We start from the raw sequence: 22,764 nt of genomic DNA on the forward strand, positions 1-22,764 counted from the left end.
TTATAACACATTTATGGAAAATACATTGTTATGAATCAATTCGCTCTATATTTCATAATAGAAGTTTAACTACAAGTGTAGTTTCGCTGTTCCTTGACTATGTTTGCGGGGTGGAATTATGAACAGCCAATGTAAGTGCGGAGGGCAGCACTGGGAGGATGCAAAGCTGGGATGGATAACAGCCCCTGAGCACAGCAATAAGGGAAGGCCTAGGGGGTTTGACCTCATTCAAGGGGCCATCTCCCAATCTGAGGCTACAGGCACCTTTGTAACACCTGCTTTATTCCAGAAGTATACACAGATTTATTGCTCATGTACTGTTGCACAACTTCTGCTCAGTTATAGAGAAACAGAGTTGAAACAAGGCCCCCCTTTCAGGGATAGAAACAGTAACTTATTTGATAGGTAAGTTCACTTCCTAAGTTAACAAGTGATTGGTCGTTTGTGAAAATTTAACATATAGTTATACTGTACTCCCTTTTTAATGGATTTTATGTAGAGCTTCATAGCTGTACTTGGATGCTTCTACTTAGTTTGCCTTGCCAATTACTTGCTAGTTTTTACAACTTAATAAAAGTGCAACCTTTTTGCTCTTTTATACAAAGAAATGGATTGCGCTTAGCTAATGTGCTTTCCTCATTGTGAAAATTAGATAGCACAAACAATTGCATTGGTCTCGGTTACCAGAAAATTTGTTGTTGTTTAGTCGCACAGTCGAGTCCGACTCTTCGCGACCCCATGGATCATCTCCCGCCAGGCCCTCCTGTCTTCCGCCGTCCTCTGAAGTTGGCTCAATTTCATGTTCGTTGCATTGATGACACTGTCTAACCATCTCATCCTTTGCCGTCCCCGTCTTCAGAAAATTACTCGCACATTAATATTTAGCCGTATTGCAAAATGTCATCCTGTGGGGGTCAGTATTTTCTTTCCCACTTTTTTTCAAGTATCAAAAAATAGTTTTCTGCTGGCTAAGGAGTTGTAATAGTATATAAGTTCTGTTTGCATATAGTATAGAATTAGAGGAAGTTGTGTACAATTTGGGATTAGAGGAAGAGCTTTCTTCAGTACAGAACATTTTGTTTTTCTTGTCTGAATTAGAAAAGTATTGATGGGTTTGCCATAATATAATTAACTCCCTATCACTCCTCATCTTTTATTGTCCTTTATGGCTCTCTTGCTGTGCATCAGTCTTCTAGCAGCTTGAGTGCTCAGCAAGTTTACCGCTTAGATTGTCCATAAACACACAGTATTACAGTGCTAATATAAATTGTGGTAGAAAGTAGCTTATTTTCTTTCAGTGTAGAATTTCTGTGGGCTTGATACAATGGTTCTTCTGATGTAGGCTTGCCAAGTCCCCCCGGAGGGTGGGGAAACCCTGGCCCCAGAGGCCCGTTCCCCGCCGCCAGCGGATCAGGCCCCGGGGGAACCCCACCCCCAAAGCACGCGACGTGCACATCACCCGGAAGTGACGCGACCACGCCAGGCACGCTGGGGGGAGGGCCACGGTCATCCGCGGGAAAACTCTATGGTTTCCCCTCGGATGGTCGTGGCCCCGCCCCAGTGTGCCCGGCGTGGTCGCGCCACTTCCGGATGATGTGGTTGCAGTGCTGGAGTACCCCACTCCAGCGCCGCTCGGACTTGGGAACCCTATTCTGATGGCGGAACCTTTATCCAGCACAAGGAATCTTTCTTTGGTTGAAGAGATGTGTTCTGATTGAAGGCTTTCTTGTGTCTGTAGAAAGTTCTGTTCATCTACTTACAAGCAAAGCTGTATTGTAGATGAATTCTGTGCCATGCAGCAATTTCCATGCTCCTCTGAAGGAGCAGGAAAAGGATGCCATGGGTGTTCACTTCTGTGCATAGTTACTCATGGTTTTCTGCTGCATAGACACTGAAGAAACTTCAGGCTTGTTTTTGCAATCCCTATTCCTTTTGTGCACAGCAAAACATTTAATTAGTTTTTATAAACCAAGCAATCATGATTTAGAGTTATCAAAGTTTGACTTCTGACCAGAGCTTGAATTGATTTGTGAATCCTGAACCATGGTTAGCCCATAATAAATACTGGAAGGAGCAAGACTTGCTTATCATGTGACAGGCAAATATGAAAGGCATGTACAGTGTGCCCCTGATCTCTTAAATATGGTTAACAGATCAGCAGCATTATCATTGCTGTAGGCCTTTGTAAGGCCTATAGATGGCTTCAGTAGCTAGTCTGCCTTTTCTACAGGAAAAGGGTTTCATTTCAGTTGTAGAGGTACAGGCTTAATCTGATTCACAGATCTGAGATTCATAGAATGACTGTTGTGTCCAATTTAGAGTTAAATTCACTTTAAATTCAATGGGACTTAGGATCAGGTAAACGAACATTGGAATGTAGTTTTATATTAAGATAAATAATGCATCTTCTAATGATAAATGTACTGTAAAATCTTTTCTTGAAATAGCCCATCTGCAAACTTTCCTCAGGATAAATGTCATTGGGTATTTCTTAAATGGTTTATTGATCTTACCCAAAGGTTTCAGAAGGAGTTTGAATCAGAAACCCCTAAAAATCTGGTTTAAGAAAGCTGAGATCTGTGTTTCTCAGGTTAACACCTTGAGGGTAAGCTACCATATTCCCAGCAATCTAATTCTCAATATGGGCCCCATCTGTGGAGACTGGGGCTATGAACACATCAGAGAGATCTTTCTATAAACCTGAAAAAAGTCCCAGGTTTGCAGAAAAATCTGAAATCCAACAACAACAACAACAATAATAATGATAGTGATAGTGATGATGATAATGATGATAAACTTGGGGAGGGTTAATGGTTAACATTAACTTCTCTGTGACTTGTCAGTAGCTTCAGTGATAAGGATGTTTCCTAAATGGGTTAGACTTGATACTGGACTCCTCCTCTAGCACTTACTGTAAACATTTTAAAATTCAGTTTGGTTAATTATTCCTTGTGGATGTGAGGTCGCTCTGGCTGTGACATCTGTCACCCCATTGATCGCCAGGGTTGATTCAGCTGATCTGGCTCGCTAGGCGGGTGTCCCCTACCACCCTCACCGCTCCATGTGCGTCCCTCCCGAAGCTGCGCGCTCGGTGGAACAAGACGGCCATCCCAGATAGAAGGAGTGTACCGTTCTTTGGTCAAGGGTATACGATAGCTGCGCTCCCCTGCTAGAACCTCCAAACAAGCTCAAATTATTCCTTGCTGTGTTTGCTTTGGAATACAATATCCAATGTCCTGTTGATAAGATTAATTTTTTTCAATGAAAAAGCAACTATAAAGAAGTAGTTAATAAGCATAAGAAGTGCATGGCATAAATGTTGGTTATAGGTAGTGAAGGGGAATTATGTGTCAGACTACCTTGCAGCTTGTAGTTCTGTCAGAGTACATAAATCCAGCTAGGCTGACAACTGAAGTTATACTTTAAAATGTTATCATTATTCAGTATGTTACCACTGGTATACTGTAATTTGTGACTCTTGCAATACAGCAGTGCTAAAACATTGGCTTGGATCTATTGCCTAGGAGTAGCCATGTTAATCTGTTGGAGCAAAATAAAACAGCAGCACCTTAAGGACTAACAGCATTTGTTTCAATATGAGTTTTCATGAATCAGAGCTCCCGTCTTCCAGTGGTTCTACATGACAACTTCAAAGTGAATATGTACACAAAAGCACTGAATCAAAACCCTTCAAGAAATACCACATCTTGGCTTATTGCTACCAGCTAGCATTCTTAAACTTCAGAATCCTTATCCTGATCTGTTGTATTTATCCTACCTCATAACTTTATTTGTACTGCAAGAGAAGACGTCTTCAGGTCCCGGGTCACAAAGTCCACCACCAGCAACATATATTGATTTCCCATATGATGACTACTGATTTTGTACCAAGACATTTTGTAAAATAAAGAGAACTAGGTTTAAAAATGCACATATGCTAGCCAGAAAGCATTTGCTTGAATGATATTACTATTTGGAACACTGGAAATGGAAGACAAACTAAGAAAGAAAGGTGATCCTTTTTATGGGCCCATAGTATCACATTACCAATTTTGTGCTTATTAAAGCCGATGGTTGGAAATATTCTAGTCTCAAACACTTCTGTAATACACAGAAATTTGGCTTCAAATAGGTGGAAAAGGAGCATGATGTACCCTTTCATCTTGACAATTGGTGTATGGCAAAAAACCAGGCAGTACATTTAATAGTGTTTTTCCTGCCATTCTGCTTGTTGTCCTCATGGGTTTTTTTCTTCACTGAGTCATCAATTGATGTAGTGAGAGAATTTAAACTCTAGGTGGTGCAGGGTGTCTGTTGATAGTACTGCCTGTATAACCAAAACATATCACATGCCAAATTTGTTTCAGCAGAAAGACATGTTAGCATTGATGGACTCTTGCTGTCCAGAACTATACATGTTAGCTGGGTTTTCTTTTTTTAAAAAAGGTGCTTTGATAGCACACTATTATTAGTCATATGATGGTGGTGTTCATCTGTTCTCTTTTCAGATTCGAGGTTTTTTATCAAGGTTTGATAATGTCCTTCCTGTCAGTCTGGCTTTTGACAAGTGTACTGCCTGTTCTCCGAAAGTAAGTTTGATTTAAGGTAACTTCTTTGACTACACAGAATAAGAATGATTTTTCTCTGCATATTGTTTTGCATACAACTCTAGTGGTGTCTGAGGCTTGGTTTATTACAAGATTTTTTAAACATTCATACTCACTTCCTTTAAATGTTGGCTGCCAAGTCAGTTGTTTAAGATTGCTTTTATTTTTATTTTTTGAGAGAGAGTGTGTGTGTGTCAGTTGGCAGGATTAAAAAGTACAAGATGATTATGTACTGTACACAGAACACAGTGTTCAGTAGTATATTTAGTTAGTTTTCTTTTTTCGGTCTTCAGCGCCTAATGTTAAGAATATTCGGTACATTGTTTACCCAACGTTCCCAAAATACAGAGCTGTCCGCCTTTTATTTATTTATTTATATTTGAATTTATATCCCGCCCTACCCCGAAGGCTCAGGGCGGCTCACAAGGGCACCATGTGCCAGTTAAAACAGTAATACAAAATTAAAAACAATAAATTACAATAAAACACAATAAAACATTTCATAAACTATTAGGCCAAGATGGATAGCTCTCACTTCCACAATTACTTTCTCAGGTCTTATCATCTAAAACCATGCCCAGGCGCCTCGCTCCGCCATTGGGGGCCAGGCAGTCATGCTGTTCATACGCAGTGCATAGGGGACGAAGATGGAATAATGGTGGCAGCGGCTCCTACTCAAAGGCCTGGCAGAAGAGCTCCGTCTTGCAGGCCCTGCGGAACTGAGAGAGGTCCTGCAGGGCCCGGATCTCTTCCGGGAGCTCTTTCCACCAGGTAGGAGCCGCCACCGAAAATGCCCTGGTCCTGGTCACCGCAAATTTAATTTCTCTCGGGCCTGGAATTTCCAGGAGGTGACACACACCCCCGACCATAGTGCCCTTGGGGGAACATATGGAGAAAGGCGGTCCCTTCGGTAGGCTCAGGTAGGCTCAGTAGCTCAGCAGGGACAGGTGGTCTTCCTCCACTGCCTTACCCTATCCTGAGCTATGCTGAGGGTTCCTCTCATATGAGCTTGAATTTCTGATGTTGGAGAAGCTTGAGGAATCCAGGTATGACAGTATTTCCCATGCCACTAAGGTAATACCGGGACAGAAGAGACGTGGGATTTGTTTGCTGCCTGTGTGACAAAGTCAAAGACTTGTTCATATCCAAACTATGGATAAGAATGGTATCTTCCAGCTGATTGCCTTCATTTTGTGTTATACCAGGGCAGCTTCATTTTTTTTAATACATTGAGCTTTCACCACGACTGAGAGTGAGACCTTTGCTGTATTCCTAATTGATGTAACATCAATTAACTCTTGGTAAGAGAATCTCTGAACGTGTGACCTTTTGCCAATTTAGATACTTGCATCCTGTTTAGAATTTGGTGCCAGTCTGGGCTGTCACCAAATGTGGTGTGGCAGAACCTTGTTTAGCTTTTCAGATGTAATGACTTGGGGCCCTATTAGGGAGTTAATTTCCAGGTAAGGTCTGGGGAAATAAGGCTTGAAGTTTTGAATAGCTTGGAGAAGCAGTCTCAATTTAAATGGAATTTGGAGATAAGCTTTCTTCTAGTTTTTCCTGATCTCTTCCTGTCTAACTTATCAATCTGAGACAGCTGGCGTCCCCCAGCCTTGGCTTTGCCTTCTATTCTTTGTGGCTCCTTGTACTAATCCCTCTCAAGCTTCTTCCTCTTTGCTGTTTTAACTTACCCTGTTCCTGTTACAGCTGTCCATCTTTTATAGCCCCGTTGCACCAATTAATCTGTAGGACTGACATCCAGTGAACTCAGTGGCCATATCTCTAGACTGGGCACCCCACATTTAACTTTCTAAAAGTAAAGGAGCACTTCAACATTTATTTCAGTGCCTGAGGAATAGTTTTGATATTCTTTCTAGTTCTTCCCTGCGGCCACCAGTTTTCATTCTTTTGATCTATCACCCTCTCCTTCATCTCTGCAAGCCTATTCTTTCTCCTGTTCCTTGCTTCTGACTTTGTCAGACCTTAGCAAAAAAAAATAAAAATCCAATATATTGAAAATAATTAAAACCAAAAAATACAGCTTTCCCAATATGTACATATTGTCTGAATTGATGCACATTTGAATAATTACTCTCAGGGAATGATTTGCCTTCTCATCAGGCTATTTTTACCCCTGCTCTGTCTAATAAAGAGATTTTGCACAAGTAACATAGGTTACAATGCTGGGATTTCTTTTGCCTGAAAACCTTATTGGCAAGCACTGCATTTAGTGGCTCAGAGTTCATTTCTGCACACACACACACACACACACACACACACACTTTATACCACACACACCGTTTCACAGCTTATGCAAGACTTTTTGAGTTCTTAGGTTTCTTCAGTTTTTCCTCAGGTGTATCAGTCCATGTTCAAGCAGTCATCTTGACTGAGAGCTCTTGCTGTGAATGCCAAGTAGTTCTGACTCATAATTTGGCTTGTGTGTAAGTGCTATTAACTCAGTGATGTCAGGGATTCATTGCAGGCATTTTCTCTTCACTTCTTGTACAATACATATCCTTCATACACTAACAATGCTACACTAACAATTCAATCCTATGTCAAATAATTCTAGTCTAAACCGACTAAATTCACTGGGCTTAGACTGGGATAATTTTTCATAGGTTTGTACTATAAATATATATTAAAGAGCCTCCGAGATCACTGGAAGTGAGGGCAAGAGCAAAGAATAAGGTAGCCCTTATGAGAACATGAGCATTTTCCTTCTAGAAACTTGCCTTTTGTAATAAAATGCCAGTTTTGTTAGTGTAACTAGTGTGTTTTATTAGGACTACAAGAATCTTCATATTGTATTCTAGAACTTACAAGGCATGTACCAAAGTGTGTCATGTCAGGAAGATAAACCTATCTTTAGTTAAATTCAGGTGGGTAGCTGTGGTGGTCTGAAGCAAAAGAACAAAGTCTGAGTCCAGTGATGCCTTTAAGATCGACAAAATTTAATTCTGGGTGTAAGCTTTTGTGTGCATGCACAGTCCTTCAGGAATCTGAAAAACTGTGCATGCACACAAAAGCTTTTAACCAGGATTAAACTATGTCAGTCTTAAAGGTTCCACTGGACTCAAACTTTTATCTTTAGTTAAGACATGTAAAGTTCAAGTAATAAAGCAATATTTGTACCCACTTAGTTTCCCCCCCATGAACCTCCCATGTGATTTTTTTGTATCTTGTTAGGTGCTAATTCTTAAAAACACCAGGGCTTGAGGTGGGGGGCAGGATGATAGCTTGACATTTGTTTGAATCCTCTGTACTGTAATAGCTAAGAATATAAGCAGTGAGCCAGCGAGTACCTCTCCCCACCCTGCTCAATCAAGGCTCATCTTATTTCATGAACTCACTTGGAGCCCTTAAGCGAAGCCATTATTTGTTGCTTCTTCCTTTTAATGATACAGGATTCACAGACACAGCACTGCAGTATGTGAACTACTTTAAACGTGCTATGAGGGGAAAGGTCTCCAATTTCAGCTGATTTATTACCTCAGTTGTAGTGCCCTCCCTACATGTTATTCCACAGAGTGTCATATCTTAAAGAGCAGTTTTTCAGGGAACACTAGGGGCTCTGGTGAAAGGAGGAAAAGAAGAAAGCCCAGAGATCTCTGCCCAGAGTTTTTAGGTCCAAGAGACTGATAGGAGCTATCTGTAGCAGTCATATTTAAATTAATTTCCAGGGCTGTTTTTGGGCAGGAACGCACAGGAACAGAGTTCCGGCTGGCTCCCAAGTTGGCCACGCCCAGCAGGAACTCATTAGCATAATAGGCCACACTCAACAGCAGAAACTCATTAGGATTAGCTACAATTAGAGGTATGTGGCCTAACATGCAAAAAGCCCTGGGTTTTGACAACAAACAAGGTAGAGAGAATAAGAAGCAATAGGTGGGTGTGGCTGGATGACCACACTTGGGGGTGTGGCCTAATATGTGAATGAGCTGTGCTGTCAGGGTGTGGCCTAATATGCTAATGAGTTCCTGCTGTTGGGTATGGCCTATTATGCTAATGAGTTCCTGCTGGGCTTTTTCTACAAAAAAAAGCCCTGTTAATTTCTATGCAGTCGGGATATGAACGTGCCTGTTCCCTCTGGTCAACTTTGACATTTGGGTGCCCCCGCCATCTGAGGTGAAACTGATGGCAACCTAAGAGAGGGCCTTCTCAGTCATGAGCCTGAAACTTTTGAACAGCCTGCCCAAGGACATTCATCTGTCTCCCTCTGTCGTTATTTTCAGCCAGCAGATGAGGACTTCCGTTTGATTTGGTGTGCCCACAGTAAACTCTTGCTGGCCCTCCTCCCTGATTGTGTGTGTGTGTTTTGTGTGTTTATGTGTCTTGAGTGTATTGTTAAATATTTTATATACATTTTAAATGTTATCTTAATATTTAAACATTATAATGCCTGATATTCGTCACCTTGGGGACCCTATTTTGGTGGAAAGGTAGCATATAAATGTTTCAAATAAACAAAATATTTAAAATGACTTTTCTGTGATGTTTTGTACAGCCTAAGGCCTAAAGCAGTGGCTTTCAAAATTTATGCCCTCAGGGAACCTTCTCTCCACAGTGACTTATTTGCTAAAGAACTTCTGTGCATTGTAGAGTATTTTGAGGCATACTGTTTGCTCGAGGTGCTGGCCAAGAATGTGGAGTTATGCTTTTCCCATAAAAACTGTCAGTGTTTCTTCAGTAGCATCCAACAGTCCCTTGTGGCTGTGCATTGTAAGGGAAAATTAGAAAAGGCAGACAATCTGTCTTTCAGGCAACTTTTCCTCTATTTCTTTCTCCCAGCAAGTTTCCAAGGAAGGCACTGTCCTATGTTTTGGGAGGGGCCATGGCTTGGTGGTAGAGCATCTGCTTTGTATGCAGAAGGTCCAAGGTTCAATCCAAGGTATCTCTGGTTGAAAGGATCAGGTAGTAGATGGTGTGAAAAAGCTCTATCTAACAACCTGGAGAGGTGCTGCCAATCTGATTAGACAATACTGACCTTGATGGTCTGAGTCTGCATAAGGCAGCTTCATGTGTTCATTATGCCAAATAGTATACAGGTTTTTTCCACTTTTGGTGGTATCGGTGTTAGCCCCTTTCCTACTGAACAGTACTAATCTCCTCAGTGTTTCTTTGGTGCATCTTTTAAAGTTATTATTTAAACTTTCTGATAGCCAAACAGTACTATACTAAGTACAGCATTCCCTTCTAACCTCATGGGCTTCAGTGGACTTTGAACAGTGTAATTCTACTGTACTTGCTGTAAGAATGCTGTGTTAACGACACTGACGTTGTATGTCTACTCACTGGCAGCCACCAATACTTTACTAAGAACTTTGAGGCAAGATAACTCTTTACAGAATGGATTATTCTTGTTCATTCCCTGACTCATGTATCATGAGTCCATATTTTCTAAACTATATCTCCCAATGAGCATGTTAGTCAAATCAGGGTCTATTTTCTTAAAGGATTGAAATAGCTTTAGTTCGCCTACAGAGATAAAGGATGTACAGTAGCTTAAGTGCAGGGCTGCAGTTATTCCTGATTAAACACAGCTAGAAAATCTGGACTTCTGTCTAAGTGATGATGCTTATGAGACTTCACTATACTTATTGTTGTTGTTTTTTAATTGTCAAACAGTCTGGGCTGAATCACTCGTCTAGAAGGCAGTTACTTACTGTTCCAGTCACAACATTTGTACAGGTAATAAGAATGGAGGTTATGGAGGCCAAAAGTTGATTTCTTACAGTGGCCATCCCAAAATTTCTCAACAGCTCCCTCAAAAAAATTAAAATCTATAAGGCATATAGCTGGTTTGGAATAGCTGTACCTGAAGACGGATTTGAAGTGTGAATGTCTGGATCTCTTTCTGACTAAGACATAGAGTTCCTCGCTGACACACATAAAATCAGAAATAAGGACTAATTTTTATGGAGCAGGAGAAATGTGTAATTGATAACTAAATATTTAGATGTGTATGCATGTTTTTCTGCATCACCTATATTGCATATTTAAAAATGGAAGCAAGGTGAAAGAAAACTAAAGTATTAAGATTTTTTTAAAATGTTCAGACACTGATATTTATAGGTTAGAGTGTGGGCAATGAAATTTTTACTTAATGTACTAAAAAAGGAAACCCAAACAAAATCAAGGTAAACATGTAACTGGATTTGCCATTGGGATTAGATTTGTAGGTATGATGAGGCAACATACTCTAACACTGAACTGGAGTTGGACATGTAAATGTTAGGTTTCCAGCGTAAGATACATAAAGCAACCTTTTCAGTACAAAAGTAATTTAATATTCTCACCACATGAAACAAGATCACTATGGGAATAGCACAGCTGTTAAAACCCAAGTCAGATTTTATTAAATCACCAAACCAAAGCGGGCCTTTTTTAAAATGACCACAAGGAGGAAATGCTCTCTGAACACATCTCTCCTCATTCCCAGGTTTCTTTTTTTTTTTAATATCTGAAATGCAGAAGGTACTCCATTGATATTTTACTCCCTTTTCTATTGCATTCAAAGCAGATTACAGGACATGCTTGTATAAATCAACACATGGCTCCTGATTTGTTCACTAAGTGGTACACACACATATACAGCAACCTCAACGAATATTAGAACCTCTTAGCAATGGAACTCTGTTCCCCCCCCCCATAATGGTGCTAACCATCTAGTGAGGGAAGCCCTCCTAGCTCCCTTGGCTCCAGTTTCTATTTAGTTCTCCAGTCCTTGACCTCCTTCTAAAACAAGTGATGTCATTTCAAGCCAGGCTGGTAGAAGAGGGTAGTTTTCTTAGGCAGATTACTCAGAGGCAACAGCCAACCTATTGTTTGTTTTCATTTAGTCCATATAATTTGTATTTTTTTTTTAAAAAAAAGTTCTTTAATGTGTGTTCGTAAAGGCTGTGTTCAACTGAAAATTCTGTTGCTTTCTATATCAACAGTGTTTTACAGCACACAGACATACAAATCTGCTTCAGCATTCTCATAGCTCATTGTGCTTCTGGAAACTGTTCACCATAGACTGTTATAGTAGATGTTACAACTGCCTTCAATAAGAATAGAGAAAAGTTATAGGAGAATAAATAAATTGTCATTTGTGGCACATTCTAGTTGGTTCACCAAACATAAATATCAGACCCCAGCCATTCTGCTCTCTGCTTCCTTTCCTGCCTCCAGGCAGAATCCCAGATTGTCACCATTTTTGATTGATTTCATTGTATTTATAGTCCATCTTTCTCACTGAAACTCATGGCAGATTACAGAATATAAACAGTACAATTTATGAACAATGCATTGGACCAGGATTATAAAATTAGAATAACATTAATCCTGCTACTGGAGCAATATCCCACTTCTTCTTTACAGGGGATGGAAGATATATCCCTGGTGCAATTCGGGTTTTCAATTCTAAAATCATATCCCAGTTACTATATGAGTTCACTATCTAGATTTCAGTGATTGCAGAAGCTTTTGACCATCCCCTGCGTCAGTTTATATGTAGGATAATAGGAGTCCCTTGTTGCATCTCAAATGTATCTCTCAGAGCTGAGGCATTGGAAGCTAGAGCATGGCTTAATGCTGTCAAGCTATGGCCAAGGGTTATTTTTGCTTCAAAGTGAGCCATCACAAACAGTTTTCACAGCAGATTTGGAAAGTGTTAATCTGAGTTGGCCAAGGTTTATTGTAAAGTTTTCAACACTGAATATGAATGTCACCACCACTGAAAAGTAAATACCCTGTTATTCCTTTGGGAATGTCCAAATGGCTTATGTGGGAGTTCTCATGCACTGACAAAGCTAATCTTACTTAGGCTTTAATGATGCAATGGTGTCATGTGTCTTTTATCTTTTCTTCAAACAGTTCAACCCTGATCCTGAAATCTGATTAATTCCCACTGAAATGTACTTACTATTACATCTTTATTCTGTCTTTCTATCACTGGAGACTCAAGGCACTTTTCACTTGGGCCCCCATAAAAGAATGGACCAAATCTAGAGCTGCTTAATTTCAAACCATGCCCTGCAACTCACTTGGCCTATTGATTTTAAAGCTGCCAGCTAACCCTCTGGATTGGGGTTTCTGGGAACGTGTCTGAGCATCCCAAAAATGAATGGGATGGCCATATCTGTTATGTCTGCATTGCACTGTCAACTATCTTTCTCTAGCGACAGTAGAGGTTGTACAAAGAATTTAAAGTAAATTCACAAAGCATCAATTGTATTAGGGTTATTGCCGTGAGTTACCTTCCAGCCTACCTCACCACTTGTTCTTTAGCATCCTAACACATACCTGAAGATTGTAAGCTAGGGGAGAAAAGTGGGTCACTTTGAGGAACAAGGAGTTCTGATTGCGTCTCAGTGAGAAAGGTAGACTATAAATAATTTAAATAAATAAATTTGCCCTTTGAAAAGACATTAAGTATGGTGCTTCTAGAAGCAGAACTGCTAATGGAATTTCGCCCTACAGAATTAAAATAAACAAGTGGGAACCTGGCAAGGACCGGCAGGAGACATCTCCTTCCCTCTTCCTCCACTATTTCCTCCTACAAATGAACCTTGAGCTTGTTTGGAGGTTCTAGCAGGGGAGCGCAGCTATCGTATACCCTTGACTGAAGAACGGTACAGTCCTTCTATCTGGGATGGTCATCCTCTTCCATCGAGCTGTGAGGAAGGTAGGGGACACCCGCCTAGCCAGCCAGATCAGCCGAATCAACCCTGGCGATCAACGGGGTGACAGATGTCGCAGCCAGATCACCCTCACATCCCACTATTTCCTCTTTTTCTTTCCTGAAAGCTTTTCCTGCTTCCTCCTGTTCTTCTAGGATTGCCAACCTCCATATCTTAGAATATGATGCAACATATTGTATCATACTTTTGATACAACTACCCTCTTCAGGATTTCCCCCCAGTATGGAATAATGCTCTGCTTTTTCTTTTCCCTTTGACCTTGAATATAGGAGAGGATATGGGGAGCAACTCAGCTGTTCTAAGAGGGGTATAGTATGTTCCAAGTCTTCCAGATCTCAGTGTCTTTCCGGTATATTTCAAAGCAGTGCATTTTGAAAATGCTAGGAGATGGCAAAGGTCCTACAGAGATGGTAAAAGTCCTACAGGCTGGCGTACCTTGAACAGAGAGTGGGTGGGTTGGGGAAGGTGGCATGCTGCTGGCAGCAGGAAAGGGCAGCCCGGAAATGGGGGAACAGATAAAGAGGCATGGAAAGTCAGTGTACAATATCCAAGAGCAAACCTGGCTGCTGTCTGCTGCTCCAAGGGAGTCTGGGTGTTGGACACTTACCTTTACCTTTGAGCCTGAAACAGCTTTCCTCACCTTTCTTGTGCCTGGAATCCGGAAGTCTCTTCCCTTCGTAAGCCTGGAGGTGGGCTTAGAAGGTAGAGTTGTTGGCTATCAGAGAGGCAGCTGAGATTTACTTTGCTTGCTCTCCGGTGATGTGTAGGTAGTGGTAATTGCAATAAATAGATCAATAGCATCTTTCCAGTGCAATTGTGCTTCCTCGGACTTTGATCTTGTCAGAGGATTCATTTCAGGCATCCAGAGATACCCACTAAATTAATCTATTTTTTAAATTTTAAGTTATGAATCAGGTATGGGAAGGAGTTTGTGCCGCCAGTAGATCCTTTTGTGATGTCTCTGTGCCATGGTACAGACTATAGAAAGTGTCAGGATTTAGGTTTTTATTTTTTGTATTTAGGTGTGTGTGTGTGTTTTGTGAATCTGTACAGCATTGTGGGGTATTTAAATCCATTACCCCCCCCCCCAATGATGCTGGGAAAAGGTAAAGGTTCCCTTGCTCGAAAGCCAGTTGAATCCGACTCTAGGGTTGCGGTGCTCATCTCCGTTTCAAAGCCGAAGAGCCAGCGCTGTCCAAAGACGTTTCCGTGGTCATGTGGCCGGCATGACTAAACACCAAGGCGCACGGAACGCTGTTACCTTCCCACGGAAGTGGTACCTATTTATCTACTTGCAATTTCTTGCTTTCGAACTGCTAAGTTGGCAGGAGCTGGAACTAGAGACTGGAGCTCACCTGGGGGAGTGGAGAATCTTAGGCTTTACTGACCATGTTAAAAATTTGTCACTACTTTGAAATTTGCAAAAGATAGGAAATAAACAGAAATAATATTTCTTAGTAATACTTTAGCTTTCACATAGCACATTTCAAGTAGAAAGTATTTTTTTCATTAAAGAGTTGTGGAATAGTATACTTCATTGTGGAGCAGTGGTGGCTCAGCAGTTAAGACGCTGACCTGCGGACCAGAAAGTATGTAGTTCAGCAGTTCGAGACCCTAATGCCGTGTGGCGGAGTGAGCTCACATCTCTGGCCCCAGCTCCTGCCAACCTAGCAGTTTGAAAGCAAGAAATTGCAAGTAGATAAATAGGTACCGCTTTGGTGGGAAGGTAACAGCATTCCATGAGCCTCGGTGTTTAGTCATGCCGGCTACATGACCATGGAAACATCTTCGGACAGTGCTGGCTCTTCGGCTTGGAAACAGATGAGCACTGACCCCTTGAGTCAAATTCAACTAGCTTTCAAGCAAGGGAAACGTTTACCTTTTACTATACTTAATTGTAGAACAGAATAAATTTTCGGTGTGAAATCCATGCCCCCCCCCATGTTGTATTGAAGTCTAAGACTAAAAAGTTAGCCAAGCACCATATAGCCCTTGATATCAGAGTCAGATCACAGCATGTTTGTAAGGATTCTTTTAGAAATGGGCATGGTCCAGAAAAATGGTGGTCTATGTGGTCTGTTTGGTCTGTGGGGTTCATGGACCCTTGGACCGTGTTTCAAGGGCTGGATCAGGTCCATTTGGACTGTAACGCCTGAGTGCTGATTCCACCCAGTTCACTATTGGGTGACCCAGAAGAGGGTGAAGTCACTGCTTGGCCTCTTTGCAAAACTATTTAAATTTCAAATGGCATTTGCAAAGCTGGACAGCACATGGGTGAAGGCTGAGCAGCAAGTTCACCCACCCAGAAGTGAATGAGCTCTCCACACGGCCTTCAGTCATGGGCTGTGCATTGTGCAAAGCCAGATGGTGCATGAGTGAAGGCTGAGTGCAAGCCCCACCCCACAGATCTATTAACTTCCTGGGATGGCCCTTGGAGGTCCATGTTGGTGAGTGCATGGATCAGGCTCACAGACCACGAACTGGGCCCCGATCTGTGGAAAAATTATGTCAGTGGTCCAGTCTGTGCCCATCCCTAGATTCTTTGGATTGCTAGAAGGCTTGCTTTCCTGCTTTTGTCATTTCTTTGCAGAGCGTTTTCCAAATAATATAGAAACTTTTGAGACCTTGCTTTTTACTAACAAAAATTATAACTGGTTCCAAAACCCTTTGAAACATATGCATAAAATGAGGGAACAGAAATTACTGGGCAGCTTTGTGATGACACTAATCCCTCAGCTTCTGCCAAATTTGAGAAGTTTTTTTTTTTAAAGACTTCTTTAGTAGCTCTTTCCAGAGAATTATAAAATAAAGTTTTTATCATATGGTAGGAGACATTCTTAGTGGTGTTGCGTTCTATTTTTTACAGTAATTTAATAGCTGAATCTATAGGTTTTTATTTTATTTAGCTTTTTAGCCTTTCCATCCTTCTGAGTTGGTACCCCAAGCAAACCTTTCTCCCCCTGATTTTCATCTGTTTCAGTGAAATTTTCCTGTCCTTTTCAAACAGCCTTCCGTGCCAAAGGCAAACTTAAACAGGAAGGTCTTTCCAAACAGTATATTTGGACATTGGTAAATGCCAGTGTTTATGCAACATTTTAGGGTTTTCTTGTCTAAGCAAAACCTGTATTTAATTCCTAGCTGAAGGGAGAAGTTAGTTGCTCTCCTGTGGCTGTTGTCTCCTGATGAATAGGTGGTTGGCAACACAACGCCCATGAAAACTGTAGCTGTTTTCTAGTATCCGAAAGCTCTGCAGTGGAATCTTTCCATCTTGGCATCCCTTCATTCCTTTCAGCCACTGTGCCCCTCCTTCTCCCTGCCAGGCTGCTCCCTGTTTGCTAAGCTGTGTCCCTCCTGTGATCTCCTTCCGAAAATCCATTTTGAGGAACACCAAATTATCTCTTCTTTGTAGGCTTATCCAGTAGGTTTGGGGGCAGATAAATAGAAGAAAATAACACAATTCTGATTTTGGGGAGGAGGCTCTTTCATTTTAGGTGTGCGTGCCTCTGCTTCCTCCTGACTTGGCAGTAGTTATAAGCATATCATGGTAAAATATCATTGGTAATTGGTTGTTTCTTGCCTGCTTGTTGCATACTTCTGGAGATGCTTCGCCTTATGGAATATAGATTAACTTGAAACTGAATTCCCTTAGATACCTGTTGAGTGCGTCCGTTTTGATGTTATACTCCTGTTTTAATTCTGTCATTTGTGATTTGACTGTGCCAGCTTCTCCCTGTTTATAGTCATATTTTATTGGGATTCCCTTAGATACCTGTTGAGCGCGTCCGTTTTGATTTTATACTCCTATTTTAATTCTGTCATCTGTGATTTGACTGTGCCGGCTTCTCCCTGTTTATAGTCATATTTTATTTATTGATTTGATTTGATTTGTTCCCCGCCAAGGCAGGCTCAGGGTGGCTTACATAAAAATTGCAACAGATAAAACAACAATATAAATATCTGCATAAAACGCAACATGGTTATGCAGAGTTATCTCTCTCCCTTCTAAGATTATAAATTCCACTGGAGTAGCTGCTCTGTGACAAAGTTTCAAAAGCTTAATTCTTGGGAAGAAAACAAAGTGTTGTTGGGCACAGTCCACTGGAAATTTCCCTTGCATGAGATTAATGAGCCTTGGTCATCTTATTATGTGCTGTGACCTGCAACTAGAATGCAGCCTGGTATTGTGTAACAACTTCTGAGTTCTTTAAGCTCTGCAGAGAGGAAGCTCCTGAATCTGAAAAAAATGTGACATATTTTAATTCACCCAATGAAAATGGCATGAATAGTGAACAGGATACGAATAGTGAACAGAATTCCAGGATATGAGGGCAGCATATGTCTCTCTAGAGAATATGGCAAACTAGAATAACACAAATGTGTGATATTTAAAACATGTAAATATGATTGCTCGGTAGGTTACTTTTCTGAACATGCCATACAGTAGGCAGAAGTTTCTGCTTGCCATCAGTTGCTGCACAAAATCATTTGCGTTACATTTCAATATTGATATGTATGACCACTTTAACAGTCAATGGGAAACAGCTTAGTTAATATCATTGCAGATCTCCCTATCCAAATGAAAGTTGAAGTGTTTTGTATGGATGAATTCATAACAGGAAATGTTTATACTTGTATCACCACTGGATATATTTTTCCACATGCTGATTATTTAAAATAGTAATTTCAGGGAAATAAGGAGACAACCATGCATTCAGTATTTGGGGAATACAGCAAAAAAAATGTTGCCATTGCTGGGTTGTGGTCAGTATTTCAACAGAGACTTTTCCTTACTCTTCCTGTTTGCACCTGTCCTTCAGGATTTCACAGGCTTTATTTTTTTATTGCAGAAAGCTATATCATGATTGCACATATATAATTGTAACACAGATGTATTGTAATTTCATTTATGTACATTTATTCACAAAGTCAGAATCCATGTATAATCCACATGAATATTTTATTGTGACTTTTGAAGTGAGCAGGCATGGTCCACTGAGATTGGTCTGGCCTTTAGACCTCTTCCATGTCATCATCTTGCTTGAGAGAGCGACTTTTATGTGCCTGTCATTCGTCAGCTGTGGTTTCTTCCTGGCTTGTAAGGCTTTAAGCTGTCTTGATGACTGGCATCCTTTAATATTTCACAGCACTGGAGTATATCATAATGCAAATGTTTAAATTGCTCATAAAACAGGTCTCTTATAGATCAGTCTATAATCAGATCACTCTGATCAGTCTACCTGCCTTGGCACCAAACCAATCAATAGATGTCAAGTGTCACACAGTACATAAAATAGATTTTAATAGTTCTGATATAGTTCAGCTAAAAAAATTTGAGTCTATTGGACTGGAATTTAGCTGTTCTACTGCTGATCGACATGGCTTCTGACTGAAACTGATTTATATATAGGGGAAGTCGTTCAATGTAAACTTGGATATATAAGAAATGGAATGATTCTCCATTTTGCATGGCATTTTATTGTTGTTGTTCATTATAATGCTGTTCATGACGTGAAATGGTAAACCATTTTTTTTAGTTCTCACAACCACCCTGTGAAATAGTCAGAAATGGAAGGTCACACTGTCTCTCGCAGATTCACATACGTTAAATAGAAAGATGTGTACACATGTGTGTGTGCATACACACAAAATATAAAATGGTTTATGTTACTGGGGAAATTGTACAACCATAGATATTTTGATGAACTGGAAATGTGTATTCATGCCATCAGTAATTTGTCTTCTTTAATAGGACATTGTGCAAGAGTGATTTTAGTGATGGCCTAATGTGTTTACAAAATGGATATATATTTAATCAGGAAATCTTTATTTGGAACTAGGCTTTGTGTTTTGGGTGGCTTTAATACTTACTACCGGAAGAGAATGCTTGTGTGGTCTCTTGATGTGGGAGTTTGTGATGAGCCATTTAAAAAAAAAAAAAACTGTTTCCCAACTCTGTATTTTGCAGTTATAAAAGGCATCTTTTACATCCACTAACCTTAGGGTATGACCACTATAAGAATAATTTATTATCACTGTTTTTCATAGTACTATGCATGAAGCATCTTGGTATTCTGTAGTGTGTTAATCATTGTCATTTGAATTTATATTCTGAGTTTTGTTTTCACCATCAATTTCACTGCTGCAGTACTGCTGCAAAAGTAAATTGGTGGGTTAGACTCAAGTCAGTTCAGCTCAGCCAGAAACCAAGTATGTTATTACTTATTTACTTATTAGGATATTCATACGTTACTTTTCTCTCCATTGGTGACCCAACATATAATATCGCTCTCCCCTCTTTCATTTTATCCTTACAATAACAACTGGTGAAAGTGGATGAGGCCAAGAGAGTGTCTGGCTCAAGGTCATACCCAGTGAGCTTCCGTGGAAGAGTGGGAATTCAACCTAAGTCACCTGGATCCTAGTTTTAATGCTCTATCTTATACACTGTGGTGATGTTAGATGAGTCGTATTTGTGTTTTGCACTAAGCACCCTTGCTCTGAATTTCTCTTAATATGCTGGTGGCACTCATTGCTTTTCCCAGTTGTCGTATGAAGCCTGGTTGTGAGAGGTAGTCGACTGGACGTTACTAGAGGGAGATGTGCTGGTGCACAGCACAAAAACGTGAGATTATCATCAAGTAGAGACTTTTAGTTGCAGCACTAGCCAGTACTTAAAGTATTTTAAAAGAATGTTGTGAGGCTTATTGAGCAACAGTTAGATTCTGTTTGTAAGATTGCCTGAGATTTCGACATGACAAACTATTGAATCTTGAGGTTAGACTCCCAGGAGAAGCAGAAGCTCTTTCTGTGACCCTGAGCTGTGTTTCACATTGTAGTTAAAGATACAAACGCCAAGAGAGGAAGAGGCACTACATAAAACAGACATTCTGGGTTATGAACATTGTTCCAGATTAACAGACATTTCTGAGAGTATGCACTATTTCAGCACACACAGTCAGGCACAGCTAGGTGTTGTACAGAGAGAAGCATATATATATGTGTGTGAAATAAAGCAGGACACTTTAAATGTGCAGTTGTAGCCAATGAAGACAGAATATGGGGCCCAGTGGGTATGAAAGAGCTGGAAAGGTTCAGATCTTTGCAGTTGTTGAAAACTAAGGGACTAGATGTATGGCTAGAAGCCAATGTTCTTTGGCTTAGAAAGGGGAACATAACCTGAGGAATGGAAATTCACTTTCTCTAGGGATAAATCCGGAAGCATAATGGGGCAGTGGTAATACCAGTGATCTCTGGAGCATAACCATTTAAGATTTTAAGGGGTTTATACTTCAACATAAGGAAAAAAAATAACTAAGTCCATGTCTGACATTATTCTGTTCCCTCTTTTTTTTGCCACAGTATTTGAATATCTGAAACATCTTTTGCACATTAACGAAGGGTGGGGAGCAATGGGCTGGATCCCAAGATCCCCTGTAGAAGCAGAAGGCAATTTCCTTATGCACAAGGAGTCACCAATTCTCACCACCACCTCCCATATTGCAGCCTTTCATGCCAAATGGCATGCTGATCCCCCCCCCGACTAATTGCAGGTGTTTATGAAATACCGGATTCGCTATGATTCTTGCTAGAATCTGGTTTAAATTATTGTGTTGCTTCCAACTTAAATTAATAGCAACATCTTTGATGATGATAACTGGGAAAGATGGATATAGTCACATCACTGAACACAGTCCAAGTTTATAAATTGACTTCCATATATGTCATAAAGAGACAGCTGCAAGAAATTTCTGCACATCTGGTTGGGTTGTTAAATAATTTCTTGGAATACAGTAACAATGTTAAAATGGTCTTAACTCTCCAAGAGCAGAATTCATTTGTTTTGCTGTATATACCAAAATAATGTTAAGAAAAGCAGGTCAGAAATGCGTGTCTAAAATAGCCCGTGCCTGTACATTAAGGACATATCTTACTCTTTCTCATTGTGGCTGCACTTGTGGTCCTTCTGGTTTTGCTAGCCCATGAGAGATTTTCTGGTATGACAATGAAGTAGCAAGACATTTTTTTACATGAATTTCCTGTAACCAATCTAAGAAGACAGAACATTCTTCAGTACCACCAGTTTCCCAGGTCTTATATTAGGGGAATGCATTCAGATCTATCTGAGCCAAAAATATACCTGAAAAATACCTTACTGGTATTTTTGGGGTATATTTCTGCTTCCCAAATGTCATCCGGGTTTTCTTGGGAAAGCCAGGAAAAAATCCCCAAGAAAATCCCAGATATATCTAGGAATTACCGGGAGATCCAAAAGAGACAGAAGCAGATAGCTCCCGCCTCTCAGCTGCTTGTCGGGCTTCTACTGTAGTCCATTTAAAGGGACTGCAGAAGACAGCCCGAGGATCAGCTGTGTCAGGTGGAGTAGAAGGTTCTCGCCAGCTCGGCTTGGGGCTGGCTTCTGCTGCAGCCTGGTTTAAACCACACTGCAGGAGAAGCTAGACCCACGATCTGTGTGCCACAGGGAGATCGCTTCCCGAGGCATGCAGATCCTGGTTGGACAGCACGCAGATCCTGGGGCCAGCTTCTCCTGCAATGTGCTTTAAACTGCGTTGCAGGAGAAGCCAAGCCAGTTACAGGATCAGGCTGGCTTTTCTTTTTACCAGTATTTTTCTTCTTGGGTCTATTGGACCCCCCAAAATTGGGATTTCCAAAGAATCCTGGATCTGAACATCATACTGGTAGTGGCATCTGAGATTTTTGGGAAATGCCTTTTTTCCCCCCGGTCCAATAGACCCGAACAGAAAAATACTGATTAAAAAAAAATTGTACACCTCTATCTTGTATGTAATGTTTTTTAACAGCCCTTATTTTAGCAATGCATTAGTATTATTAACTGCTCTGGGCGTTTACTCTCCTGTTCAAGCTTTCTTCCATTCTTTTCCACACACTAAGACTGGCTATTCCTCTGGTATGGGTGAGCGCCCTTTGTTTCAGCCCCGTATTAAGACCATCTTTCTTAAAGAAGCTTTCCCTTAAGCCCCCATTTACACCATCTTTTCTTCAACTTCCTCTTCCGTCTAACCCCAATTTTCTATTTTCAGTTCCTGGTTCCTCCATCTCTTTTTCTTGCCTTTGCAATGATTGTTTCAGTATTGTTTTTGAATAGCACCTGTTGGCTCTGTACAGATATTAGCTAATGGTGGTATGTTTTAACAGTGTATCTTTATATTTTATAAGCTGCCTTGGACATTACAGATAAACAGGATATAAATATTTAAAATAAACAAATAAATAGTGGCAGTATTAACCATTCATAGTTTCTTCTTCTTTCTGATCAGTTTATATATGGTACTTTTTATTACACAAATCCATTCCTGTTCCAACCAGATACAGAATGCCTTTACATCTAGTCAGCTTGCATTGCCAGGTCTGCTTAGCCTCATCTGTAGAATTGATGATATCAAACGTTTTAATGTCAATATCAATGTTTTCTCCCTCTAAGTTTCTTT

At 40.5% G+C, this 22,764-nt stretch overlaps 1 protein-coding gene across 1 annotated transcript in view; it reads left to right on the top strand.

The window, feature by feature from the left end:
- ATG7 (autophagy related 7) overlaps positions 1–22,764 on the top strand; it is a 130,004-nt gene that overhangs the window by 45,179 nt on the left and 62,061 nt on the right. Inside the window, 1 exon segment of the mRNA XM_015420236.1 lies at positions 4,509–4,589. Within this exon segment, the coding sequence (XP_015275722.1) occupies positions 4,509–4,589 (81 nt within the window).

This window comes from Gekko japonicus, unplaced genomic scaffold, assembly GCF_001447785.1.
Source record: "Gekko japonicus isolate JY-2015 unplaced genomic scaffold, Gekko_japonicus_V1.1 scaffold254, whole genome shotgun sequence".
Classification (NCBI taxonomy): domain Eukaryota; kingdom Metazoa; phylum Chordata; class Lepidosauria; order Squamata; family Gekkonidae; genus Gekko; species Gekko japonicus.